Genomic DNA, 27,231 nt, shown 5'->3' with positions numbered 1-27,231 from the left:
GTGTTCTCTTGCTGGTTGGACTCGTCTACCTCGGTGTCCACCATAAGTCCACAGGTTGACGAACGTCCTACCATCACAGACGTGTTATATGTGAACAGAAATAACATTTTATTTATTAAATAACTAAACACAAACCAATTATTTGTTACACAAACTTTTGTTCTTTATGGCTAATTTATTTTTTAACTCCTAGCTACTTTTAACTCTTGGCTAGTTTTTATTTCGTCTATTGCTAAACATTAGAATTTACTGGTTATATTGTATTGTTTTTTGTTTGTTTGTTGCCCATGTTCTGGCTTTGATACACGTCAAATGCAAAACCTAAACGATATCGTCCTCTGTAACCACACGAGGGCGGTAAAGTGCCACAGAAAGTGTTTCATTGCGGTAGTCGTCGTTGTATTTAAGGTAATACCAGTTAAAACAGTGTACATACAGGAATTATATGTTACAGATATGGGTTAATATTCTAGTTTCTGGTGGATGTCGAAACTACCAGGAAACCTTTCCCACACAACACCTGTTGGCAGCCGAAAAAGGTTTGACTTAACTGAAAAGTAGAAGTGGTGAGAAAAGAGTGAGACACTGGATGTTGTCACACTGTCTGGGACGACGATGGAAGCAGAAGACCAGGTCTACACCAACATAAAATCAATCAAATCCAAAGCTCATGTAGGAGCGTCAACAAAACCCAATGGTAAAAAAAGACCTTTTTATAAATGTCTGCTTTCGTACTGTTTTTTTGAAATATCTCTTTTGACTGTTGACTGATTCCTCTGTCCAGGCCGGCGACGCACTGACAAGAGAGGTTATGAAGTTGCTATTATCACTCTGGGCCTCCTCTCCGTTTTCCTGCTGGCTGGTCTCATTGTCCTCAGGGTCCAATGTGAGTACAAGTACACAGCTTTTAACAACTTTGGAAGTAAATTTCTACCTCAACCCAAATTTAAAAATTAAATCACACAACATACACATTGGATTGTGAAGTTGAAGTGCAGAGTAATATTATATGAAGTAATGCAGTATTCCCCAACCTTTTTTTGAGGTATGGCCAGAGCTGGCTAGAGTAGCCAAAAATTGTACTTAAGTAAAAAGACTGTTACTTCTGATTATTACTCAGATAGAAGTAAAAAGTAGTAATCCAAATAATTACTTGAGTAAAAAACTACTCAAATACTGAGTAACTGTTGAGTTTATCCTATCAATGAAATACTACAATAAAACAAATTAAATACCTCTTTGTTTTAGTTTTTATGGCCATTTGTTGCCATCTAGTGGAAGAGTATTTAGTTATTCTCCCTGTTACCATTGCATAGACTAGTGTTTTTCAACCTTGGGGTCATGACCCCATGTGGGTTTGCCTGGAATTCAAATAGGGTCGTCTGAAGTGTCTATGTAGAAAAAAATAGACTGATAAAAATATATTTCAACTAATTATTATTTGATTTGAAATTATGCTTAAAAAACACACAATCTTAAACAACTGTATTCTATCACTTTAATATAAAAAATATAAAATGTTAAAAATTAGACAATTGTCAAGGCACACCTGATGATGGCACATGAATATCCCAACATTAGGTCATTGTGTGGTTTGCTCAACAGACAGCGACTCCAAGCAGCATTTGGCAGCAGTTACAGCAAACATGAGCCAGTGTCTTCAGTCTGTAGGAAGAATGGATTTGGCCAGAATACAGCTGACTGCTCAAATCAATGAAGTGTCTCAAAAGCTGGACATCGAACGTCAAAGTTGTAAAAGAAACCGTGAGTTTTTGTGAACTTTTTCTGCGGGAGAGTCGTGGGATAGGGTGGTAGGAAGCACTGATTGTTTTATATTTATGCTAAAGAGCAATATTATCTGTATATATTTATTAGTAATTTATATACATGTATATTTTCTTTTCTTTTCTTTTCCTAGTTTTTGGAAGAAGGACGTATAAGTAAATGGTTGCCAGAGTGGACTGAGGATCTTTCTATTCTTCAGAAAACTATGATAAAGAGGAAGTTGGTTACTTTTTATATTTGCAGGTTGTTTTGTGCATTTTCAGGAAGTCTATCATTCTGCTTTTGAAGTCCAGTGTAAATGAGTCACACTTGTGACTTTAGTTTTGCATTTTCTGGTTTCTGAGATATATTCATTTCTGTCATTCTTGTTAGCTTTTTCTTCCACTCAAAGTGATACTTTAGAGACAGTATAAATTAAAAAAAACCCAACATAAAGTATATCCAAGGTTATTAAACAGAACCTTAAAATACAATATATATTTTCATTATCCTTCTGTTGTCATCAATATAATGCTGCTTCTTCAAGTTCTATGCGTGAAAGGATAAATGAAAACAGGAAGTGAATCACTTCTGCATCTTGTTGCAAACCATGTATATTTATATACATACCACATAACACCTGACCAATCAGACTTAACCTAACATTTTGAGTGCATTGGAAAGTGGAGGTAGAAAAATAAATATCCACTCTACCTCACATCCACGGTGTTTTAACTATACCATAATTTAGCAAAAGATACTAAAGCAATACAAATTAGGTGCTCCTAGTCAGATGTGCTTGTACTTCAGGTATTACGGTAAAAGGTATTCTCATATCAGTACATTTTTATTTTTACAACCATTTTTAAAAATAAAACTATGCAATTAAGCCGACATATTATTATACAATAAAAACCGAAACATTTATGTGTGATGTTTTCTGCGTGCACCCGCAAACACTCACTTCCGCAAAGTTCGATAAGAAAAGAAATCCAAAGTTAACTTCACATTCATCTGAGCTGACGATGGAAGAAGACCCCGTCTACGGCAATGTCGAAATCTTCAGAAAAGTTTACGTAGAACCTCGAAAAGAGAAAAAAGGTAAAATTATTCCTTGTTAATTAATTAATTCAGATACGATACCGTTCTTCTGTAACGTTTGGTTGTTTATTAACTGGTCGTTCATTGGCTTAGGTCTTGGAAGCTCTGACCGGAGAACTGTTGGAGTGGCTGTTGTCTCACTGGGTGTCCTCTGTGTTCTCTTGCTGGTTGGACTCGTCTACCTCGGTGTCCACCATAAGTCCACAGGTTGACGAACGTCCTACCATCACAGACGTGTTATATGTGAACAGAAATAACATTTTATTTATTAAATAACTAAACACAAACCAATTATTTGTTACACAAACTTTTGTTCTTTATGGCTAATTTATGTTTAACCCCTAGCTACTTTTAACTTTTGGCTAGTTAGTTTGTATTGTTTTTTGTTTGTTTGTTTGTTTTTTGCCCATGTTCTGGCTTTGATACACGTCAAATGCAAAACCTAAACGATATCGTCCTCTGTAACCACACGAGGGCGGTAAAGTGCCACAGAAAGTGTTTCATTGCGGTAGTCGTCGTTGTATTTAAGGTAATACCAGTTAAAACAGTGTTTTCCACTTCTAGTATCTATTAGGTTGTTTTTTGACAGCTTTTTGATGATATTTACAACAAATGTCATAATGATAATCTGTTTGTGACCTTAGTGGATGACCTGACAGAACATCTCCAGACCTGTGAGAACACGTCCTCATCTCTGAGTGTACAGAGGGACCTGGAGAACCAAGAGCTGCAGAGGCTTCGGAGTCAATTCACCGGAAGTAAGTCTCCATTCATACACAAGTTCAGACATTTACACCTGTTGTTTTTGTTTACGTTCCTATTTTAATTAGCGTTTTACTTTTTAGAACTGTAAAATCAGAGAAGTTTCTGGAGTAACTGTCCAATTTTATTTCCTATTAGGTTTTACCTTTTATGATCATTTTTTTGTCTTGTTCTCTAGTCAACAAATAGACTAAAAACTAGACATTCCATCCATCCATTTTCATCCGCTTATCCGTTACCGGGTCGCAGGGCAGCAGTCACCACCCAGATCACATTGCACCGTACCAACCCCCCTAAACCTTCCTGCGGGTGGTGAGGTCACTGGAATGTACCAACCACCCTAACCGGGATTCGAACTTGCCCAAGACAGAGACATTGCCTCTGGGCCAAAGCGCCACAAAACTAGAAATTTGATTTTTAAATTGTGTTTTCCCACAGTGATTTAAAGGTTTTAGAGCCCTATTCATATCATAATGTAGTTTATAATGTCTTTTAGTGATGTTCTGCCCGGCCGGATGGTTGATGTTTGATTCTTCTTGCTATGAGTTTTCCAATTGGACCCGTTCGTGGGATGATAGTAGGATAGAATGCCGTAAGAGTGGAGCAGACCTGGTAATTATAAACAGCCCTAAAGAACAGGTACGGTGAATTAAAGTTGATTGTTGGGAAACCTGAGCTTTTTACCATTTAATCATGTATCATTTTATCATTTAATTTTATCATTACTTTATTAATAGGAATACTATTGCTTGTTATTTTAATTTAAAAAATTTAGAACTGATATTATTACACATTCAACTTTTTTTATTTAAATATAAGTTTTTAAATACTCTCCCACTGTTTAATCCAACAGGAATTCCTCTACAAAATGTTCAAACACAACTCTTGGATGGGTTTATCAGACAGAGACAGTGAGAGAAACTGGAAATGGGTTGATGGAAGCCCTGTCTCTGTGAAGTAAGTTTCATTTGTTAAGAAGTCAGTGCTAATTTAATAAAACACAAGTACAAACTATTGTTTTTATTTTCCATATTTTAGGTATTGGCGGGACAACCAGCCAGATAATGGCGGTGGAAACTCAAAATATGGTGAAGAAGACTGTGGAGCTTTCGAGGTATTAGAAAATAAGGATAAAAACTGGAACGATTTGAACTGTGATCAACAGCAGCATTGGATCTGTGAAAAAAGAGCTTTAGTTTTTAATGAGAAATGAAGGAAATAATTTTTCATGCTGAGTCATAACTATGCTAAGGAACTCATTTTACTCATGTTAATCTGTTTTTGAATTTTCTTTTAAATAATAATAATAATTCAAGTTAGACTATTATGCTGTTATTTGTAGCATTTTTTTTATAAAACATTGTTATACAGTAAGTTCTTTTAACTTCTTTTTTTTTTTAATTCAGAAAGTCATTGTGGTCAGCTGCCAAGTTACCACTAAGGTGCCCCACACACTGCTCCACGGGCAGCTTAAAGCTGCACTCTGTTCACTTTGTTGGTGGGTGATTAGTGTGCAGTGGTGAGCTTCCATTTCCTTTCCTTCCTTAGATCAGTTAACACTGACTTTTGTAAGTGGGTAGAACAAAGAGAAAGAGACCAAATGTAGAAATAAATTGGTCTTCAATGGCCCCCTCTAGTGCTCACAGGTAGCTGGGCTCGTATCATTCCGGTGTCTTAGCAGGCACGTTTATTTGAACTGCACAAACCAGCACTGTGGCAGCACAAATGATACAGCCTAATTTGGAGTGATTTGGACGTTAAGGGGCACAGGTGACGTCACATGTCAGAACTTTTTTTTTTTAATTACTCCAAAGCCTTAATAGCACAAACGAAATTTTCTACGGCACAAACGAACAACATCGCTATTTCAATATTTTAGAAGATGGGGGGGGGACAGCTTTACAAAGGTGACAAAGGTGGTGGTTGGATTAACGTGCCACGTCATGTAGTAAATATTAAAGAATCAGCAGTTTATCACATCGTGTGATTTTCACCAAAGATCAACCTTCACCTGCTTCTATGTTTTTCACTGTATAACTGATGTAAGAATCATCGTTTCCTCAGAAGGTCAACTTTACCTGGAGTCAGCAATGAGTGTACTTTGAAGCTAGGCTGCGACAGTCTGACTAACATCATTCTCAGTGAAAATGTGGACGACTGCAGACTGATTAATATTGGTGTTTCGACGGCAACTCACGAAGCGTTCTACACACGGCTGTCAAGATTCACAGTCATGATGGAAATTCAACGAATTTGGACTTATAGATTTGCATTTTTCTTCATATTTTTTCCATATTTTTAATTCCATCATTTGGATTTGTCACAAATGAAACAGATGTGAATCCCATACGTCTACCTGTCTCTTTATCTGTCTGTTCCCGCGGTCTACAGTATTGCCCTGATACAGTTTACTGTTTATATTTACCCATGTACATGTACAGTTCATAATTAAAACTCGTTTATTTGTAAGCAGTATAATGACAATTGCTAACACACAATGTCAACTGTACTGGGCCTACGCCTTAAAGGTAACATTTACTCATGGTGAGGGAGTCAACGTAGAGATAAAGACTATCAGGAGGTCTGTCAGGACAGACGCAGCATTTACAGTGGGTCTTGGTAGATGAACAAAATCCGTCTCATCAGACAGAATGGAAAAACATTTCACTAACAGGACCTGAAAGATCGCCTTTTGCAGAGGGAATTTCATGCGAGCAGCCATGAGCCTGTTGGAAAAGATCTTCTGGAGGTGAGTTCATCAGGTTTGGGTTAGATAACGGGAGCCTTGGGCTGCACTTAACTAACCACAGAGAGGTTTGTTTGATTGTTAATAAAATGCCTTATTTGAATCAGTATCTTCGGGAAACTTGGTTTACGTTATTCTACTAACTGAACTTTTGGCTCTGTTGTTAGTTATTGAGACGTGTCACTGTGATCTTTTTAATCAGAGGTTGTTGTCCCCTTTCCCTCAAACCACTTGTTTGTGTTTCTCCTCTGGTTCACAGCATGATTTGCCTCATCCTGGTATTCACAGCCCTCATTGTCCTTTCTTTCGCCTTGGCCTTTACGAGTGAGTCAAGTGGACCGCGCCTAAAGGATGGCTTTATTGTTTTTGTCCCATTAATATTGATGCCTAGCCTTGGTGTAAAACGATAGGTTTCACACTTCTATTTCTGCTCTGTTGTCCAGGTAACCCTTACGTGATGAGCGGCAACCTCAACCCCACCACCAACCTCAGCCAGGACCAGGTTCTCAGCTGCTACGTTAACACCAAAACCCTAAAAGATTTGTCAGTCACGTGGACAAAGTCGGGTGAAAAAGGAGTTGTTTACCAGTACAGCAATGGAATCCCCCATCTTGGAAAACAGAATCCAAACTTCAAAGGGAGAACTGAGCTTTTTCCTGACGCTGTGGTGACGGGGAACGTCTCCCTCAGGATCAGGAATGTCAGACGTTCTGACGCGGGGGACTACACCTGCAGTATTCGCTCATCCGAGTGGGAAGGAAGTGTCGACATCCATCTGCAGACTGCCGGTAGGTGATGGTGAATTATTAATATATTGACTTTTATTCGTTGCAGAAGGTCCATTATCTCACTGTTCCTACTATAGGTATGTTTATTAATTATGGAGTTAGTGATATGGAGTTAATGATTGTCCTCAAGTGGCGCTTTGGCCCAGAGGCAATGTCTCTGTCATTGGTGTGGAACCCCAGGGTTCACCTCCTGGGCAAGTTTGAATCCCAGTTAGGGTTGTTGGTACCTTCCAGGGGACTCACCACCCGAACCTTCACTGCATGAAGGTTCGGGGGGTTGGTACGGTACCTTGTAAAATTTGAGGGTGGCTTTTGAAATTTGGTGTCGCTCCGGTCCTCAACAATATTAATCAGTCTCCGAAGTCTCTGAAAATACATTTGGAAATTGTGTCTCGTCAATTATAGTCAGATTATGTTCGGTGAGGCTAGTCTGAATGCAATTTTAAATGATTCCATTAGCATGTTGATTTTGACATATTAGGGGAGCCAGGTCCTTCTTCGCTTGTGACACAAATCTTTTGATTTTATGTAAACCACATGTTTCAAACTCAGGCCCGGGGGCCAAATCTGGCCCACAGTGTAATTATATTTGGCCCACGAGATCATATCAAATGTGTACCAGAGTTGGCCCACCACTACATATCCCCCCATACATATGTATTATTAGCGGTGTAAGTGCTAGATTATAGCACATACATTTTGTTTTTTTGTTGTTGGCCTGTGAAAAAAGATTTACATTAAAAAGGAACTGGAAAGGCTATTATATTTGGTCTATACAGTTAACCTTTACTACCTTGTTACATTAGAGTAAATATATAATCCGGTTTAAACATTATTATGTTAGCATTCAAACTGTTGTTTAAACGTATCCATCAGTGCCATTAATCTCATGTATATATGCTAACAAGAGTTCTGTTCTTGCTGCCTTCTTCTACAGAGACTCTTCTCGATGTGTTGAGCAGCGACCAAATGCCCGTTGCATGGCAAAACCAGGTCCATGTCCTGAGCTGCTACCTGCTACCCAACCAAACAGTGACCAATTTATCAGTCACATGGGTGAAGGCAGGCGAAGACGGTGTTGTCTACAAGTATAGCAATGGAGCTCCGAGTCTTGGAAACCAGAGCCAACAATTCAAAGGGAGAACAGAGCTCGTTCCACACGCTCTGGTCACGGGGAATGCTTCTCTTCAGATCAGGAACGTGAGACGCTCTGATGAGGGAGAATACACCTGTAGCATCAACTCCTCTGAGGGCACAGGAAAAGTAAACATCCAACTCAGGACAGCAGGTAGAGTGACGAGTCTTTCAGGTTTTGGGTTTTCTTGTTTGCTTTCAAAATTAAAGTAATACTGTTATGCCTATAATATTGTTGCCAACACAAAAGATGACTAGTTTAGAGAAAGTAGTTGGAAATATCGGCTACGTGAGTTAGTGACATTCATGTTATGTCCTGAGACGTCAGGAAGCAGGCATGACCCTGGAACGGTTTAGGAGTCGTGATGGAGATCAAAACATGTTCAACTGTTGATTTGGCCATGTCTTAGATAGTAAAGACCGGAGGTGTCAAACATACGGCCAGTGGGCCAAAACCCGCCCTCTTGGGGTTTCAATCTAGCCCATTTGACTGCCTAATTAGATTGTATGTGGGCCCTTAATCAAGACGACCCCCCTAATATACACAGTGTTTTTCAACCTTGAGGTCGTGACCCCATGTTGGGTCACCTAAAAATGTCTAGATATTTCAGCTAATTATGATTCGAAATTATAATAAAAGCACCATTTGTGATATTAAACAAGTGCATCCTTTCACTTTCATGAATATAAATGGAGTTCAAAATACTTCAATCATTCATTGTTTGAGAGATTGTTTGTTCAGCATTAAGTTTCAGCCTCATAGCATAACACGGTATAACAAACATGATCAAAAAGTAATTCTAGTAGAAAGATGTTATTGTTGGTTGATTTGATAATTAGGTTCTTTAGATCAGGTGTCCCCAACCCCCGGTGCAAGGACTGGAGCCAGTCCACAGGTCATTTGGTAACAGGCCGCAGTGGGACACAGTGTACTTCAGTTTTACTAATTTATGTCATTCCAAAAGAATCCAGTCATACCCCTTTACTTTTTACATTCATAAATAATCTGACACTGTATCAAAACAACAGGTCATTCAGACTCTGATACTGACAGAATAAAGATGTTTTATTTTGAAAATGGAATGATCCTGCAATGATGGCACCATATGTCCATGTTATGTGGACCGTATGTCCATGTTACCAAAAAAATGATTTGAATGTGTGTTTTGTTTTGTTTTTGTGACTGAAATGTGATGTTTTTCAGTGAGGAAGTGTCCTAGTGGTTGGTTGATGTTTGGTCCGTCCTGTTATTATCTCTCCACTACAACTGATTCATGGGATAACGCTAGGAACGCCTGCAGAAACAGTGGCGCTGACCTGGTGATTATAAACAGCCCCATAGAACAGGTACAGCGTTCCATTAACATGTGTTCATTTTCAGGACGGCGACCAGAGTTTGGTCGCAGAGTCTAAAATACTGACGTTCTCTTTACTGCTCCTGTGTCACAGCAATATGTCCGTAGAATCTCCGGGCGTCCCCGCTGGATTGGTTTGTCAGACAGAGACAGTGAAAACAACTGGATATGGGTAGATGGGAGTTCTCTTACTGTGGAGTAAGGAGTTCAAATACACTATTAGCACATTTGTATACAGTTTCCAGGTAATGTTCAATTTTCTTAAGAGAAAGCAATAGTTTCCCTTTCATATGGTCAGATTCGTGATCATGTGTGTGTTCTCAAAACCTAGGAAAAGGAAAAACATGAAACACACACCTGTAATGAAAGTGTACTTCTATTTTCCACAGATTCTGGCAGAACAACCAGCCAGATAATGGCAAAGGAATAATAAGACTTGGTGAAGAAGACTGTGCAGTTCTTGATCCCACATGGTATAAAAAAAGCTGGAATGATTTGCGCTGTGATGCCTCCACACATTGGATCTGTGAAAAAAGTGCTTGGGTGTTAAGTGAGAATTGAAGTCCTATCCATTTTTGCACAGAATTGTATTCATTTAAACAAGTGACATTGGATTGTATTTGTATTTTTGTACTTTCTTGAACATTTTTTACTCTTTCAGGTTACTCTTAAAATTTCTTAAAACGCGCAACTTTGTTATTTGTCCTGCGCACAGTGAGGAGGGCTGTGTGCCGCAGGACATCCTCCGCACTGATAATTACAGGTCCACACAACATAACTGTGAGTTGTCTTGTCTTTTTTGTGCTACATCGGAATTTAATCCTAAACTTGATCCTGAACCTGAACTTGAACTTGCCTCTGACCTTGACCCTTAATTTAAATCTGAATCTAATTTCGGATCTAAATCTGAATCTTAACCTGAATCTGAATATGGATCTAGATCTGTAGTCAACAACAGAAAAGAAAAATAAGACATAAAGGAATAATTACTGAAAATAACTTTAAAGAAAACCTTAATAATATTAATAATTAATTATTGGGTTGGGAGGGGTTTGGGTCTGTTTGTGTGTGTGACACTAAACCTACTCCACCTTCAGTAAAGTGTTCCTGACATTCTTTTGCCCACAGCAATATAATAATAATGTTGTTAGTCAAATGCCTTAAGCCTGAAATCTTAGGTTAATCATTGATTTGGCACAAAACAGCGATGGAATTCTTATTTATTTCAACAGTTACCATATGCTTTTATTTGTTTATAGCAACTGAATCAGAAGGTTTTTGTCTAGTGTGAAATCATCAGCCTGTCGTCACCTCAAAAAGCCAGTGACTTAGTAAGACAAAAAGTCAACACACCGAGACCTACGCCTATAAAGCAATGTTTACTTATGGGAAGTGGAGGAAAAACAAGCGAAACTGCACAATGTCTAGTCAGTCAGTCAGTCAGTGAGTGAGAAACAGCGCCTGGCTCTAACTGAGAGTTTGTATTTTCAAGAAGAAATGGCGTGACTTGCAGAGAGAGGATCCTTTAGCTTTACGCTTTTTCTGGTGCAGCCATGAGCCTGCTGGGGAGGATCATTTTCATGAGGTGTGACTTTCAGGTTTGAATATGTTCCCTTCAGTATATGCAGTAAAATCGAATTCTTTAAATATTTGTAATTTTGAAGGTTTTAATTTTTTTTTCAGATTTAGGATCATTTTAATGTTTTATTAAATGTTTTAAAGCTCTTGTATTAGGTGTTGAACAGGACTCATTATCTTTCTGCCTTCAAATGTGTTACTGCATCTACTGATATTATTGGTTTATATCAGTTCAAATGAATTAATATAATATATCTTAATAATGTTATTGTATTATAGATGCTAAACTACGGCTATGGCTAAAGTAGTGGCTGTATATACTGTGCAGTAGGTGTCGACTTGTATTGTGTCATACAGCTACATTCATTTTTATCACAATACCGCAACATATATTGCAGTTTGTATGAGCAAATATATATTTAATGTTGACCATTTTAACATGTCTGGTTTATATTAATTATTGTCAGGAAAATGACAATCTGAAATACATACCTAGTAGTATATTCAATGTAGAATAACTCTTCCTAAAGCCACATACTCTCATACTCATACTTTTTTTTATTATAGCGCAGTTATATGGCAGTTATTGCTTACAATTAAACTGTCTTTCCGACCGGTTTGAGGTTCAAAGAAATTGTATTTACCACAAGCTCTTCTAAGAAATCAGCGGATCACGTGGATCACAGTTGGGTTAAAGAAGTCAAATGGTTAGGGGGCGGGTTTTCTCAGCCCATGTATGATTTTTGCTGTTCAAAGATCTTCAACATGTTTGAATCGTGAATATTTTGTATGTTTATCCTAAGTAAACCTGTGTGGGACACACATGACACGTTGACTCTGTAATCCAAGGTATGTGACTGTGTCTTAAAGCTGCGACAGTTTAAATTGAATATTTTCTAACCAGGCTCTGCCTTTGTGTTTCCCTCTCTCTTTCGCAGCATGGTCTGCCTCATCCTGATATTTGCATTCTTCATCACCCTCATCCTGATCTTTGCCTTTTCAAGTAAGTGCCATGAACTCCTGTAAGGCTACAGTCCTTGTTAGTAACCATGCCTGAGAGGGTGTTCTGGTGTGTTTATCACATCCTCTGTTGCCCTTACACACACACATTCCTCTGATTTTGATCACTGGCCCTCAAGACGTCTGTCAACCTTCAGTATTCATTAAACAGACGCGCAGTAGTCTATACAGTTCTAGGCAGTAATTAGCCCAACGTCATCATCTTCAGATCAGTGATTGGTTAAAACCGCTACCTATGGCCCCAAACACGTCTCTTATAAGCTACAATTTCTCTATAATGTTCAGATGGTGAAGCTGGTGACACACAGACAACATTTTTTGTTTGTCACATGACCATGTGGGTAGTTTTAGCTTCCCTAACACCAAATCCACAAAAAATAAAACATTTTAAAATAATATAAAATAATAATGCCGTTAATTTGACCTAAACCAGTATTTGTCAATCTTGGGGGAGGAGGAGGAGGTCACATTACTAGTAAAAATATTTTCTCAATTAATTATTATTCTTTTAAAAATATTCTCTGTATTCGCATCACACTATACCAAATGTGAGCAAAAACTAATTCTCGTTCTGGAATCATCAGAAGTCACAAAAAGGTTAGGAACCACCAATCTTTGTCAAGTTTTCAAACATGACTTCTCTTCCTGCTCCCTCCGCAGACGCTTCCTTTGGTACACTGAGCAGCGACCGAATACCCGTAGCAAACCTAGGTCAGGACCATGTGCTCAGCTGCTACCTGCCGAACACAATTGTCACCAAGCTGTCGGTCACCTGGGCAAAATTGGGAGAAAGTGGGGTTGTCTATCAGTACAGCAATGGAGCTCCTATCCTACAGGACCAGAACTCACAATTCAGAGGTAGAACGGAGCTTTTCCCTGATGCTTTGGTGAATGGGAATGCTTCTCTCCGGTTAAGGACTGCGAGACGCTCGGATGAGGGAGAATACACCTGTACCATCAGCTCCTCTGCAGGGGGAGGGAAGGTCAGCATCTCCCTCAGGACAGCAGGTAAACTGGCAAGTCTTTCAAGTTACAGTGTAAATTTTTACTGGTGCCAGTTTTGCATGAGTAATTGCTGCACAGACTTGTGACAGACTGTAACTTATATACTGGTGCCAGTTTTGCACGAGTAATTGCTGCACAGACTTGTGACAGGAGGTTTATTGTAGGAGAAGAAAATAGTCACTCAACATAGGACTAACATTGTAGGAGAAAATAGTCACTCAACATAGGACTAAAGATGTAGGTGAAGATGTTACTATCTCTCTATGCCAGATTCACAGAAATATCCCATTAGATTAGTTTCTGACATAATCTATATCAGTGTTTCCCAAAGACTGGGTCGTGACCCTCAGGTGGGTCGCAGATTTTTTGGGGGGGTCGTCTAGCATCGTGTTTCCCATTAGTTTACAATAATGTCTATTGACTTGGGTCGTGAAGGGTTGTGACTTTTAAAATATGGGTCCCCAGAAAAAATGTTTGGGAAACACTGATTTACATAACCTGAAGATGTCACTGTTTTGTTTGTACCTACAAGCAATTTTAAATTAATTTATCATTTCAACCTTTTTTCAGCTTACACAGCCCCAACGTTCACGCATGTCAATAATACCCTGATCGCCCAGGCAAACCGATGGTCCCCTAAGCCTAATGTGACCTGGTTTACCATCGATCAAGATGTGCTACAGGGGAGCACTTACTTCTCAGAAGCCTCAAATAACATTTACAGTGTGGTCAGCACCTTGCAGACAATTAATAACAGTGGGAATTACCTCTGCAAGATTGAAAATGACCTGGTGCTGTCTACGTCCATCATCACTTCGGCAGGTGGGGAGCTGAATCATTTTCATTGAGGATCTAATGATACAACAATATATACTGTAATTGTAGCTGTAATACCTGGTATAACGTTGGATTATCCAACCTTTGGATACTTCACTATAGAACTGTGATATACGTATGTTAATAATGTATGTATTTCTTATTGAAAAATAACTGGTAAAGCCAAAAGTATAAAGAGTTGTCTACACAATGGAAACTTCTCACCTTTAATAGAGCTTTACTCCAAATAGGTAAAAGTATGTATTAAACAAGAAAACCACGCCAATTAGTAACTTAACCCAGAGGCCAAAACAAAGCAAAAGTAGGAAAAAGTCTCATAATTTAAGTTTGCACAGACGGACAAATTGGTAAATACTGTAAATGTTTGCTAACGTACGAACTTTGGCTTGGACGGTACAGCAAAGTAGTGAAAACATATTTAGTCAGCTAGTCAGTTAGCTGTATTATTGTGAGTTATCGGGCAGCTTTGGTATTTCCTCAAATATGCTTAAAAAATATAGAATTAATAGCTGATTACTGTCTTGACCAAATCCTTTCCTTTTCATTTTCAGATTCTGATGTATCGGTGACTTCATACTTCACCTACAGTGATGCTCCGCCTGTGCTATTGTCAGCTTACCTAAATATAATTCCCTTTGTTTTCTGCGTCTGCTATTTGACCTAATCGTTGACAGTGAAGATTCTGTTGACTTCAGACTGCTTCAGGAAGCTAATTTGGCAATTGCTCAGTAGTTAGCAACAGGTCCAACAGCACTTACGTGGATTGTGTTTGCTATTAAAATGACAACAGCGCTAAATAAAGTAAACAGCATGGGTTTGGACTTAAATAAGCAAAGCCAAATTTGTGTTGACAAGCTTTGTGCTCGAAGCACCACAAATGTTAAATGTGCAAATAGTAAAAAACAAACCATGCTGAAATAGTAATAATAATAAGATTAAAGTCGTATTTGTTAGAACTTAAATAAGGTGCTTATTTTTTCACCAATTTATTTAGAATATGCAAAAGTTGTTTAATAAAGAACCAGGCAGTCTCAAACGATAGCCCGCTGGGCTATACTGGAACTGCAAGTGGATTGAAAGAAATCAATAAAGATATACACCTGAAATTCTATTTAAGAATTATTCTTAAATTCTTACATTTCGAATGTGAATCCATAGTTGTTTTCTAATAACTTTACTCTAGAACATATGCATTGCCTAAAAGTTTTGGCTTGGATGTTAGAAAAACATCTTGTCAATTTTATTCAATGGTGGAATGAGGGATTTAACTTAGCAAAAACGTTTATATTTTTTTTCTTTCTAAGAGATAAAAGATAATATAAAAAATATTATGAACCAGCTCTGAAAATATTATCATTAATTATAAGTGGTACATTAGAAAGAGTCACGCTTCAGATAGCACATTTTCATTCCTGCCACTAGAGGGGGACCTTCTGGGTCCCCGGTTGGTCTTTTAAAGTGTAAGGACTGCCTCTAAAATACTGCCTCAAGGTTCCTATTGGTCTAGTAGTAGGTGAGGTGTCAAATTTCCCAGGCACCCTGAACGCAACAAGGACCAAAAACTGTTTTCTTGAAAGGAAAGAGCTGACTTTTTAGTAAACTATGTGAAATTGAAAATTCGCAACTTTATAAAAGGAGGAAGACGTTTTTAGCACTGGAGAACAAAAGTTGTTTGTTTTTGTTTTTTGTCGTCGGCAGGTGTCATTTTCAGAGAATTTACTGGTCAACGTTTGTTTGGGGAATTTTTTTTTTGGTTCTCTGTTAAACCAGAACTTTTAAAACTACCAGAATGTCTCTGTGTGAATTGAAAGAATCGAAATTCACGTTGAAACGTGAACAAAACGGAGTCCTTTTGAATCCTCGGGCGGTTTGTAACATGTGTAAGGCTTTGTACCGGGATCCTAAAATCCTACCCTGCCTCCACACTTTCTGCTCGGACTGTATCGCTCGGCTGGAGCCATTCTCGGTGTCCTCTCCTGGGAGTTCCAGCCGGGACAGCACGGCAGAGAAGAAGCAGGAGACAGGAAGGGGCAGAAGTGGTAAAGACTCGGCCTCCGTCACCATCACTGTACTGTGTCCGGACTGTGACGCCGAGGTAGACATTCCTCCGTCAGGTCCGGCTGGACTGAGCACCGACCACCTGGCACTGGACGACGTCTTCCTGGAGACCCTCGTGACCGACGGCCCGCTGGGCTGCGACCTTTGCGGAGAAGGAGACGCCGAGAGCCGCTGTGAGGTCTGCAGTGTCAACCTGTGCGAGTTCTGCTGTCAGGCACACAGGTGGACTATTCTGTTCTATTCTACACTGTACTTTTTGCTCATAAAATTCTCAAAATATTTTTACCAGAGTAATGCAACATGGATCAATTTCTTATTGGACCACCATTTTTAATTTCACTAATTTCAAGCAACAGAATTTCTCTAATGCATATGACTATCTTTTATTTGCCCAGTTATAGCTACAGTTGTTTTGTCTTACCTCAAAATGGTAAAGACCTAACAAATCTCCTTTGTTTTATTACTTGCATCGTCTTGTCTACAGTAGGCCTTCAGGTGGGACCCTGACCTTGAATCAATATTTGACCTGACTCGTTCAAGTTTGCCTGGGTTTTCTTTTCTCTTTTTTTTTTTAGGCGTCAGAAGCGAACAGCATCTCACTCTGTCCAAAGTCTTCAGGAACTAAAGTCCCGTGGACGCATCTGTCGGCCCGTCCTCTGCCCTCTCCATCCAGGTCAGGAGCTGCGGCTCTTCTGTCAACCCTGTGACATCCCTGTCTGCCTGGAGTGCGCCGCCACACTGCACCGTGACCACCACTGTCGTCCCACCAACGATGTTGTTGATCAACATGGTGACCAAATACGAGAGCTGGTGTCTGGACATCTACGACCCCTACTGGAGCGTCTGGAAGAGTCAGCTCAGAAGGTGAAACCGTGACCCATGCTTTAAAAGTCAGAAAACTTCACGACCCAAGTCAATAGACCTTATTCGTAAACTCCTGGGAAACATGATGCGAGACGACCCAAAAAAAAAATCTTGCGACCCACCTGAGGGTTGCGACCCAGTCTTTGGGAAACAATGATCTATATCTTGTATACTCTGTCGCCACCACTGCCCAAATTATTTCATCCTCTATTCACTTTCTTGTTTGTTAAGGTGTGGCTTAAAATAATACAAACTTTTTCTACAGGTAGAGGATTCACAAGAGGCCTTGAAGGCCCGAGTGGAGACCACAGCCAATGAGGTGAGAGCGTTTGCACGAGGCTATGCCAGCGCTGTAGAAGCTCACTGTCTGTCTCTGCTGCGGTGCCTTGACGAGATCCACATCCAACGCAGGTATGATGTACTGTATATAGCAACGCACAATGTTAAATTCACAGGGGAAGATGTCATATGTTTTTCTAGGAAATTATTCATAGAGTTACCTGCTCCAGTAACCACACTCCGGGTCCTCCTTGAAAAAGTGCTGCACCAAAATGCTTGAGAAATCCTTTAAACATTTGCTCAGCTAAAACATGTCCTGAACATCAGGAACCAGCTCCACCTGCAGAGAGCTCAGCTGAAACAGGCTCTGTTGGACGTCCGTGGAGGCGTGGAGTTTGCGGAGAGGCTGATGAGCTGCGGCTCCGACGCTGAGATTCTCAGCGCCAAAGGAGTGACTCTGAGGAGGTTGACCACCCTGGCCGAAAGCAGCTACAACCCGCACCCAGCGACGGCGACTCCAGATGACGGCAGCAGTATCTCCTTCTTGCCCAGAGAGTCGGCGGGGGAGGTAGATGGCTACCCTGTCATCGGAGTCATCAACTCTAAGACTGTGGATCTTAGCAAGTGCACTGTTGAAGGTGAAGGTAGGACACTATGTATATGTTAACTTAGTTAAACGACTCACTGAGTTAACTAAACAGGAACAAGTGAATGTTATGAAAGGTAAATATTTTGGTCTCAAACAGTCTCCGAGGGACCTTCAGGTTTAGGACAATTATTGTTAACTCTCCACTATAATGACAATCAGAAACATTCCTTCGGAAGGAAAGGAATGTGGATTTGACACAACAAGCCCGGAGGCAGCAGAGTGGGAGAAAGAGGAGTGTTTACACTTGAACATCACATACTGGAAACAAAGACAGACACACACAAGTGCAGTAGAGCGTTGACATAGTTATTTCTAATCAAGGGTTTTTTTTAAGTTAATGAGAACCCAACACAACCTTGAGCAAGTACATTTTAAAATCTTGAGAATAATTACCTTTGCAGCATATACTGATGCACACAGTTAATTCACACATCCTCTAAGCAGGTAAACCGACCTGGAACTGCCAAAAACCTATTAAAAATAAAGTTTCTATTTTTTTATGATTTCCTATTGAATCTTTCCGATACCCTCGGATCCTTAAAAAGAAACCCTTCATCTGCCGTCTTTGAAGCAGCCAAAAAAAGGTGTTAATTCATTTATATACATGGTCAGTTCTGCTTCCGTGGTCAGAAGTGGAATTATGTTTTTGGAGGCCATTAATCATGGTTTTAGCCCGTGTGGAAGTGCGTGGTTACAAAACAGAGATGAATGAGATTTAAAGTCAATGAAAACGTGGCCTCAGATCATTAGTTAATGAATGACTGAGAGTCTGACAGGAAAATACTAAGCTGCATTAATCACTGACGTGATGTTTGATGGAGTTTGGCTTCGGCAGCGCCGACAACAGCGGTTATGCCGTGTGTCTGCAGCAGAACGTGTTAATAATAACGTGGGACTGTTGGAGGAAACCCTGGTCCGCAGCAGCAGAGGACATCAAGTATCAACGGCACCATATGTTCAGTGGCTCTCAGTGGGACGTCAGCTGTTCACGGCTGCAGAGGCTGAAACTAGCACAGGGCTAGAGACAAATGTGTGCAGGCGTGTTTCCATGTGTTTATCCTGACGTGTGTGCAAGGTCACCTGTGATTTTGACCTTTGTCCCCTCTATCTTCACAATAATTCATTCATTTTCTCCTACTTGATCCTTCGTCATCTTCACAGGGTGGGGTGCTCCAGTTAATCTTAGCAGTTTTTAAGCGATTGCTGCGCACAACTGGGACACAAGCCACATATTGAGACAACCTTTCACACCTGTAGTTCTGTTCTCTTTCACATTTATACCTATTTTACATTTAAAAATAATAAGGATTCAGTCTGAATCAGGCCGGTGGAGAACATGTTTTATAGAAAAAGAGAGGGGATCATATCTGTCAACTGTGGTCTCATGCTGTAAGGCAAGAGCACCAACCACTCCTCCACTCCTCGCTCTGTATATTGATCAAGGTTGAAGGGAGCATCAAATGTGTTCTTAGAATCCTTGAAATGACTTGAATTTCCTTGGATTATTATTATTATTATACATGTTTTAAACGGCTAACATAAGATAAAGGATTATTCAAAAAATTGTATAAAAATGTTGGACTAAAAGTAACTAGAGGCCAATACATCACTTAGGTCAGTATTTTTTTTTTCATCCTTTGCGACTTATACTCAGGTGCGACTAATATAGTAAGATATATAACTTCACGTTTGTTATTTTCACACTGACGGGCACATATCACCCATCAACATTAAAGTAATTATAAATAATTTCAAATTTGTTGGATTTGGATTTTGACCACATTAGAATAATGTGTTTTTCTCGCTCAGTGTCTCATCTGTTTGACCCCTGATCTTTACACCCTATGATCACAGGCCTTCACCAGGTCAGGGAGGGTCAGCAGGGCCACTTCACCCTGGTCTGTAGAGACTCAGCTGGACAGCAGATGACAAGAGGTGGAGAACATGTTCTGGTCAGCATAGTCCACAAAGAGAAGAAGAACTGGTGAGAGTTTGATAGAACTGATTAATCAGTATTCGTGATTAATCTACAGCTACCTTGTTATGAATTAGATTAAAATGTTTACTCCATTAACAGGTCACACAATACATCCAAACCAATTTATCTTTATGTGATTTTTTTTTGGTCCTGTTGGAGTGTGGTTAAAGCTATGGTTTCAATTGTTAATTTGTGTGTGTGTTTTTTCCCCATAGCACTATAGAGACAACAGTGTTGGACAATGACAACGGTTCCTACAGTGTTTCCTACACACCTGGAGAACCAGGAACTTACTCAGTGTGGGTGTGTGTCAAGGCTCAACACATCAAGGTAATTTTCTAGTGAAATGTATTTGCTAACAGAATGTATTATCTGACTTAGGTAAATCCATATAGTGTCCCTGTTCACAGCATAAAGTTAAATTGAGCATAACTTTCAGTTTTTTTCAATGTTTCATCCTGAAATTTTCACCAATATCGAACCGATACCGATCTGGAGTATCAGGTCAAGCCATCATTAATTATCGGTGCAAACTACGCTGTTTTATTGTGGATGTTTATACCCTGATATAAATTGGATATTTTTTTTCCTGTTACTCATGGTCTGCTTATCAGCGCTTAACTTTTTATTTTTCCTTTTAAATTTACAAATCTGACTTTTTCTTATCATATACATATGACATTTTCATACTCCCCTGTTGCCACCGACATAATCTGGGTTAAAATAATTTTTGTAAAAGAAAGAAAGTCAGTTTAACATTCATAATTTTTAATAATAATATGAAATGAAAAAGGTGTTTTTATTTGTGTCCTAATCGCTGGACTGTCTGGTCTGTCACTGCAGGGCTCGCCGTTTAGCCTCAACGTGAAGAGAAAGTTCCAACGTCACGCTGGAACCTTTCACTGCTGCTCCTTCTGCTCCAGTGGAGGATCCAAGGAGGCTCGGTGTGGCTGCCCAGGAACTATGCCAGGTACACAGAGCAGAGCCATTTAGTCTCCGTTAACAGTGGGACCAATTATAGCCAGATGAAAATGAAGAAAGAACACCATTAAAAGAATAGTCCAGACAAAATCAAGATTTGACTTGAGTGTAAAAATCCTGTCGCTGTCTCCTCTGATCTTCTGTCTCGTTCTGTGTGGCAGGAGGATTTAAAGGCTGCGGTCACAGCCATAAAGGACACCCAGGGAAACCTCACTGGTCCTGCTGCGGCAGCACAGTGGAAAAGTCCGAGTGTCTGCCTCAGAGTGTGACAGCTGCTGTTTCTCCTCGGAGTCACCTCCGAACTGTGGAGCTGTGAGGTGATGCTAAGACATTGGTTTCACAGAACAAGAAAAAGCCCAGAGCAGTGGAAAAGCTCAGATAAGTCAATACGTTGGCCTTTGGAAATGTAAATACTTGTCAGTTTACTGCAGGACTTTTGTGGGAACAACTGCACCAGCCATGATATAATTAATTTTCGTTTAAAAAGATCCCTTGTAGATCTGAAAATTTTCTGCTCACCACTAGAGGCAGAATTGACAAAAAGCCATATAGTCCTCTATGTTTTGTTTCTTGAAAATCACTGTGTGATTTTTCTGGGCCTCATTAAATCACTTTAGCAGTTAGCTAAGGTTTAGCAAGAAATAAACACTCAAACATTTAAAAAGGTCTGATATGATGCCTTAGGCTGTTATTTGAAGAGAGGGAATTTACAATAGCGACAGCATTTCACTAAAGTGCCAGGACTATCTCAAATTGATTACTAACTTGGATAATAATTTATTTTTTATTTCTCATTTATAACTATTGATTCATTAGGGTTAGCAATTAGCTGAACCACACTGCCTTTTAAAACTGAACTATTTTAACAATGCAGAATAAACTGTTGACATAAAGTCAAATAAAGATTAAAAACATTTTTACATTTCGTCTTTAAAACAATTTTGGCTATGTGATACATGTAGGGGGGCAGTCTTTTCCACTTATCTGCGTTCCTACCTGCGTACAAACCCAAAACTCGCTTTTATCTCTCGGTTATAATACTTTTAGCGTAAGACTGTAGCGTTGTTTTTTGTTTAGTTTTTTAGAAAGTCGACTGACAAAAATAAAAAAAGTCCTATTTTTGGGGTTCTTCACGAAATGTAACTTCCTCTAACGCTTTTAATATCCATTCTAACTCTGACTGTTTTTTGTGTGATATTCACTTCAATCAAATTGAACATCTTAACACTAGACACATTTTACCATTTTAAAAGTTTAATAATTTTATTTTTATTTTTTATTTTTTAAAGGGATCAAAAATTACGGTGACAAGAACGAATGATTTATTGAGCTTGACGTTGCCACTGGAAGCCACGAGATGGCAGAAACGACCTGAATTTATCTGGTGACTGACTAGATAGAACTGATAATATTCCTGGCTGCAGATTTCTGTGCTGCTGCTTCCAAACAATCAATGGTAATAGATCATCTTTAACTGCTATATGACAAGGTTGTGCTTAAGTTCTTCGTCATTTATGGGAAAAACTGTTTTTAGTTTAGGTTTGGTTGTATTACTTTGGTCAGATGGACGGATTTCATCACTTACCTCCACAGATGAAGTGACATTATCATTGTGTCAGCAGTGCCACTTCCTAATTAAAGTCATTAACAGTTCAGCCATGGTTCAGTCTTGGTGAACGATTAGTGAATCAAATGAGGACCAGAGGGTTTACAGCCGTGAAGAGAAGGTCAGTGTGAGCGGTCACCTAGCTGAATACATACACACACACACACACACACAGGCATTTAGACACACAAATACTGTGACCATTGGTAAATGCGAGGACACCCATTAAAAGGTAGCTGCCACACGGGCAAAAACAACAGCCCCAGGGCCTCTGGACTATCACTTTGTCTTGCTGTCAGCAACCTCTAGGATAAACAAAATAACCCCCCAAAAAGTCAATATAAGTAAGCATTCAAATATTGGTCTAGACACACATGTGGCATTGCCACCAAACAGAAGGGCCAGTTACCAAGTACAGCACTTTTGGTGTTCTTTGTTAATGTCATTACAGTCCTTACAAGTGATATCTGACCGTGCCTTTGTCTCGGTTGTCAGTTTTGTCTGAGCCTGTAGTTTTGGACAGGAATCATGTTGGATAGGAACTCAGATTGGATCAACTGCAGTAAACAAAGGTATGTATTAGACCCCAGTACTTTCTACTGCTGCTCATAGTCAAGAGAAAAAGAACAAGGATGTTACGATATTTTGAGCAACCAAAGAAACAAGGTAAACTTACTATAAAGTCCTTATGAAATGTTTCATCCTAACAACTGGACTGGTTTAGAAATGTATCAATTAACAATGTTCTGCTCCTCTTCTAGTAATGTGTCAAAAGTGACAGAAACGGTCCACTTTCTAATCCGGCCCACCAAACACTGGTACAAGGTATGGTAAAGACTGATGTCAGTTCTTCTGTTTCACGCATTTCAACAAATCGCCTGTTATTTCAGCAGACATCAAATGTGACAAAATTATATTAGAAAGTTTAGATTTATTCTTGTACGTTTTACTGAAATTTTTTTTGTCCAGCGTTCTACATCTAACCAATTATAAACTGGTCCACCAGTCCAGAGGGTGCACCCTGTTATATGCCGTAGACAGGTCATTTATTCAGCCCCCAACCGATCAAGTTAAAATTCAGTTGTTCCATCTCAACCGTATTATCTGACCTAAAAATAAGACGTTGCTAAAAAAAAACGTGGAGCAGACATAACATCGCCGCAGCCAAACAAAGGTTTGTTGATGAAACAGCGTGTAACCCATGACACACAGCATCATATTACCTCTTTGTTTTGACGGCAGTTGACATCCTTCTCTGAGAGATACTTTATCTTCCGGGCTACAGGAGCACTGCACAGGCGTCTGTCACTGTCACACACACATGAACGTGATCATGCATGCACACACACTGCAGTGCTTGCATTCTGAAACACCAATTAATTAATTAAAATGAGGATTAGATTATTAGATTAAATTAGATTTCAGATATAAGATAAAAAGTATATGTCTTTAATTTTAAACAAGTAAACAAAACATTATGCTTTATGCATTATGCTTACAGCTCTGATTGTGAAGTCATGAAGCTCAGTTAAGACCTGTATACGATGCACAGTGTTTGTAGTTTTTGAGTTTCGGAAGATGCACACTCTGAGTCTGGATCTCCTGGAGATTTTTTTTTTACCCAACTGTTGACCAGCGTGTTATCTGTTTTTGGTTGTAAAGCACATGTAACTAACTGGGGTTGGGTGGTTCTACCGTGACATGTGTCCTTTCTTGACATGGATGAAAAAAAGAATCTGTGAAATTACCAAATAAATGGAAATCCTTGACTCTTAGGTTGTTGATGAGAGACTGCAGGCTGCAGGCCGACCATGCTGAACTCTGTGTAACCTGAAGTTGTTTAGCCTCAGTTATGGCTCTAACTCATTTACTGAGCTCTAAATAGAACCTAACGAGCTCCCAACAGAAAATACTGCAGTCGGTTAAAGCCAATAAGCCCTCCATTTGTTTTCAGGAATTCTCAGATGAGCTTCGGGATTGAAACAAGTTGCAAGGTGGATTGTGCACGACCATAACTGCCAGTAAAGATTAGCGGGGATAGTTCTGGGGAAAATGCACATTTTTAAGCCACCGATGATCAATAATTTAAACTGAGGCTCTTTGTCAAGGGTGTAGAGAGTGGTCTCTGGATCTGGACAATGTCCTCTGACTGAGCCTCCACACTGTTTCAAAATAATAAATTGATGAGTCGCTGTGACCGGCAGCATTAAATATTAAAAGTTTAGAGTCACATCCTGAAAAACTGTGCAGCAGCAAAGACATTTTTTTTAGTTTGTGTTGAAACTAAACTGAACTTTTGCATTTTCATTCTCACTCCTGGGAGAAGCTAATTCTGCTCTTTAGCTGTTTCCCCTTATCTTCATGCCAGGGGTTAGATTACAAAATTATATTGACTGAAATAAATCCCCCTCCCACAGCATGATGGCTGAAGCTGAGGTGTGGTTCACAACACTTACATTTTTCAAATAGTTAGGATTTGATTGTAGACAGAAAACTGCAAAATTCATATCATAATGTTATTGATCAAATATCAAGATGGGGCAGTGGTGGCTTAGTGGTTAAGGAAGCAGACTAGTCCACCAGCTGCCACTGAGGTGCTTGAGCTGCCCCCTGTTCACCTTGGTGATGGGTAAAATGCAGAGGTCACATTTTGTTGTGAGCAGTGCTGTGCTTTGTCACAATGAAACTTAATTAATTATATTAAATTCACTGGAAGCTGCTCAGCCTAGTTGACAGGCCAGGAATTCTCCTCTTACTAACATTAAATCCCATGTTCAAATTAACTGTTCAGTGGGGTTAAAGAGCCACATACTGCACAGCACTGATGCCACAGTTTGCTGACCCAATAGTCACTGTCAGATCCCAAGCACTACGACACCTTTGCCTTGGTCGAGCCTTTCCTTTGTGTCCCACACTGCGGTTACAGCCATGTGACCTCTCTATGTACTCTTGACGTTTACACCTGCACCAATTCTGCATATACGTATTGCTTCACAGAGTATGTCATTTCAGACCAATGACCAATCCCTTTGTCAGAGATAATCACAGATGATGTAAACACAAAGAAGCCATCCCTTCTGTAACTGCCATACACTCTGCCCAGACTGTGATCTGGAGACTGTCAATTTTCTTTTTTTCCATCATCGCTCGCCTCACCAGGACTCCAGAACCAATCAGCCCTCCTGTCAGTGATGGTCCATAGTGATGCCCATCAGAGGAGAGGAGGTCAGCGCTTGGATTACAGCACTTCACTCTGAACTACAGTGGCTAATTCATCCATTGAGGCATATCCTGTAAAGAGGATGCCCCCGGTGGTCCTGCTGTTGCGGCCCGGCAGACCTCAGCAGCAGCCCAGGGCTCCAGGAGTTCAAGGACCAAACTGAAGGTCTCATACAGTCTCCAGCTGTCTTTATGTGGATCAGGAATGTTGATGTTTGTACTTTATACTGTACACGGATGGACTATCTGTCACTGTGCTGTGGACAGGTGGACAGGACTGTGACACTCTTATTTGGAGGGGACAGTGACAGAGTTGACTGGCTGTCTGAATTGATGTAACAGGTTTAGGCAGGAGGTTGCATCACATATTTCAGACTAAATCTCAACACTTTTTTGCTTAAAGGATCCTAGAGGGAGACAGAAGTCACTGTGACATACTTCTTAGCTGACCGACAGTGTATATCCAAGACAGTTTACAGCCCTTTACAAGAGACATTTTTAGCTAACCGGTTTCACGTAAGGCAATGTTCTTTCGTGGTTCCTCAAAGCAAGTGTTAAGTTGAATAAAAATTATTGCTTATTGTACAGAGAGGTCGGTATGTGAGAGTCACAAATGATTTTATTTTGGCAGCCAAAGATGTCTGTCTGTCTTCTGTTTCCTCTGTGGGTCTTCTCTCTCTCTCTTTGACTAAATAAATTATATCCTGGTACTGGTTCCAGTCCAGGCAAATGTATTCATTTTATGCAAAAAAAACATTTTTAGGACCAGTTTAAAGTCTAGTATTATTTTAACATTAGACTTCACGTCCCTTGCCCGTGTTCATAAATTTCTCACAGAAAATTCGTGCCAACAAAGCTATCAGGAATACCTGTGCAGGGAAATTAACCAAAGTTAAAATTTAATGTGAATCTAGAAACACATAAATTACTAACCAAGGAGTAATAAATGTTATTAAAAGATAATGGGAAGAATCAGGATCAAAAGAAACTAAAAAAAGCTGAAAGGTAAAAAGGATAATAGACTCAGCTGTCAACTGATGTGTCTTAGTGTGTACTCTCTACCAGTCAGTTGTGGTTAAAAAAAGATAAGCTGAGGAACCAGACCCGGTTGATTAAAAGAAGAAAAGTTAACACAGTGCCAAAAATAAGAAAATTTAAGGCAGGAACCAGTTTTGTTGTGACTTGGAATACAATGGTTTGACAAAACTACTTTGTGAAGAAAATTGTGTTTCCCCTGTTTTTCTTTTCTACCAGCCACTCACTGCAGCTTCAGGCCACCAGACCAGTTTCCTCCGCTTTGAAGCATCCACTTGTGAATAATTTGTACCTATGGTGAGATGTTGAGTTTAAAGTTTATGCGTTTGCCTGGTTCTCTGCTCTTGTTTAAAGTCTGCACTTCACTGCCTTCTGTCTGTCTTTGTCAGTCACCTTTGTGGCTTCAGTGAGTCTTAAAACCAGCTTTTCATGGCCCGGGCCCAAGTCACACCGCAGCGAAGCCAGCTATTCA

General features: G+C 39.7%; 5 protein-coding genes across 10 annotated transcripts in view; 4 read left to right on the top strand and 1 right to left on the bottom strand.

Annotated features, from left to right (window-relative positions):
- The window catches only part of phf11 (PHD finger protein 11), a 959,893-nt gene that overhangs the window by 809,665 nt on the left and 122,997 nt on the right, over nt 1-27,231 (bottom strand). The gene's annotated exons all lie outside the window — the stretch shown is intronic.
- LOC103391770 (C-type lectin domain family 4 member C-like) lies at nt 148-5,973 on the top strand. 2 transcript variants are annotated; one of them, XM_025064105.1, is made up of 10 exons: nt 148-697; nt 785-886; nt 1,606-1,764; nt 1,919-2,865; nt 2,959-3,072; nt 3,510-3,623; nt 4,124-4,266; nt 4,481-4,584; nt 4,666-4,741; nt 5,034-5,973. In XM_025064105.1, the coding sequence occupies exons 4-10, from the start codon at nt 2,691-2,693 to the stop codon at nt 5,148-5,150; spliced, it is 843 nt and encodes a 280-aa protein (XP_024919873.1). In that variant the 5' UTR covers nt 148-697; nt 785-886; nt 1,606-1,764; nt 1,919-2,690; the 3' UTR covers nt 5,151-5,973. The 2 variants fall into 2 exon arrangements, with proteins under 2 accessions (XP_024919873.1, XP_008326392.3); XM_008328170.3 differs by having other exon boundaries at nt 148-886.
- LOC103391771 (V-set domain containing T-cell activation inhibitor 1-like) lies at nt 6,119-10,430 on the top strand. The gene is made up of 8 exons (XM_025064095.1): nt 6,119-6,376; nt 6,633-6,697; nt 6,817-7,161; nt 8,099-8,449; nt 9,500-9,642; nt 9,745-9,848; nt 10,040-10,200; nt 10,312-10,430. Exons 1-8 carry the CDS (start codon nt 6,336-6,338, stop codon nt 10,320-10,322), a joined length of 1,221 nt encoding a protein of 406 aa, XP_024919863.1. The 5' UTR covers nt 6,119-6,335; the 3' UTR covers nt 10,323-10,430.
- Nucleotides 10,711-15,201, top strand: LOC103391749 (V-set domain containing T-cell activation inhibitor 1). The gene is made up of 5 exons (XM_008328145.2): nt 10,711-11,235; nt 12,167-12,231; nt 12,909-13,256; nt 13,824-14,075; nt 14,642-15,201. Exons 1-5 carry the CDS (start codon nt 11,204-11,206, stop codon nt 14,752-14,754), a joined length of 810 nt encoding a protein of 269 aa, XP_008326367.1. The 5' UTR covers nt 10,711-11,203; the 3' UTR covers nt 14,755-15,201.
- trim45 (tripartite motif containing 45) lies at nt 15,636-22,056 on the top strand. Of its 2 annotated transcripts, none has more exons than XM_008328147.3 (8): nt 15,636-16,370; nt 16,724-17,012; nt 17,278-17,423; nt 17,619-17,929; nt 19,795-19,924; nt 20,134-20,248; nt 20,762-20,888; nt 21,061-22,056. In XM_008328147.3, exons 1-8 carry the CDS (start codon nt 15,880-15,882, stop codon nt 21,213-21,215), a joined length of 1,764 nt encoding a protein of 587 aa, XP_008326369.1. In that variant the 5' UTR covers nt 15,636-15,879; the 3' UTR covers nt 21,216-22,056. The 2 variants fall into 2 exon arrangements, with proteins under 2 accessions (XP_008326369.1, XP_008326368.1); XM_008328146.3 differs by having other exon boundaries at nt 17,619-17,935; nt 21,061-22,055.

The sequence above is a fragment of the Cynoglossus semilaevis genome, chromosome 16 (genome assembly GCF_000523025.1).
Source record: "Cynoglossus semilaevis isolate Cse_v1.0 chromosome 16, Cse_v1.0, whole genome shotgun sequence".
Classification (NCBI taxonomy): Eukaryota; Metazoa; Chordata; class Actinopteri; order Pleuronectiformes; family Cynoglossidae; genus Cynoglossus; species Cynoglossus semilaevis.
Note: the sequence above shows the minus strand (reverse complement) of the source record. Positions and strands in the feature narration are given on the sequence as shown.

Coding starts and splice junctions, on each gene's coding strand:
- LOC103391770 (XM_025064105.1), top strand. CDS start 2,691: ATGTGTGATGTTTTCTGCGTGCACCCGCAAACACTCACTTCCGCAAAG. Junction 3,624..4,123: donor TCGGAGTCAATTCACCGGAA/GTAAGTCTCCAT, acceptor AATGTCTTTTAG/TGATGTTCTGCCCGGCCGGA. Junction 4,585..4,665: donor GGAAGCCCTGTCTCTGTGAA/GTAAGTTTCATT, acceptor TCCATATTTTAG/GTATTGGCGGGACAACCAGC.
- trim45 (XM_008328146.3), top strand. CDS start 15,880: ATGTCTCTGTGTGAATTGAAAGAATCGAAATTCACGTTGAAACGTGAA. Junction 16,371..16,723: donor TTCTGCTGTCAGGCACACAG/GTGGACTATTCT, acceptor TTTTTTTTTTAG/GCGTCAGAAGCGAACAGCAT. Junction 17,424..17,618: donor GAGATCCACATCCAACGCAG/GTATGATGTACT, acceptor CCTGAACATCAG/GAACCAGCTCCACCTGCAGA.
- LOC103391771 (XM_025064095.1), top strand. CDS start 6,336: ATGCGAGCAGCCATGAGCCTGTTGGAAAAGATCTTCTGGAG. Junction 6,377..6,632: donor TTGGAAAAGATCTTCTGGAG/GTGAGTTCATCA, acceptor TCTGGTTCACAG/CATGATTTGCCTCATCCTGG. Junction 7,162..8,098: donor CATCCATCTGCAGACTGCCG/GTAGGTGATGGT, acceptor CTTCTTCTACAG/AGACTCTTCTCGATGTGTTG.
- LOC103391749 (XM_008328145.2), top strand. CDS start 11,204: ATGAGCCTGCTGGGGAGGATCATTTTCATGAG. Junction 12,232..12,908: donor CCTGATCTTTGCCTTTTCAA/GTAAGTGCCATG, acceptor CTCCCTCCGCAG/ACGCTTCCTTTGGTACACTG. Junction 13,257..13,823: donor CATCTCCCTCAGGACAGCAG/GTAAACTGGCAA, acceptor ACCTTTTTTCAG/CTTACACAGCCCCAACGTTC.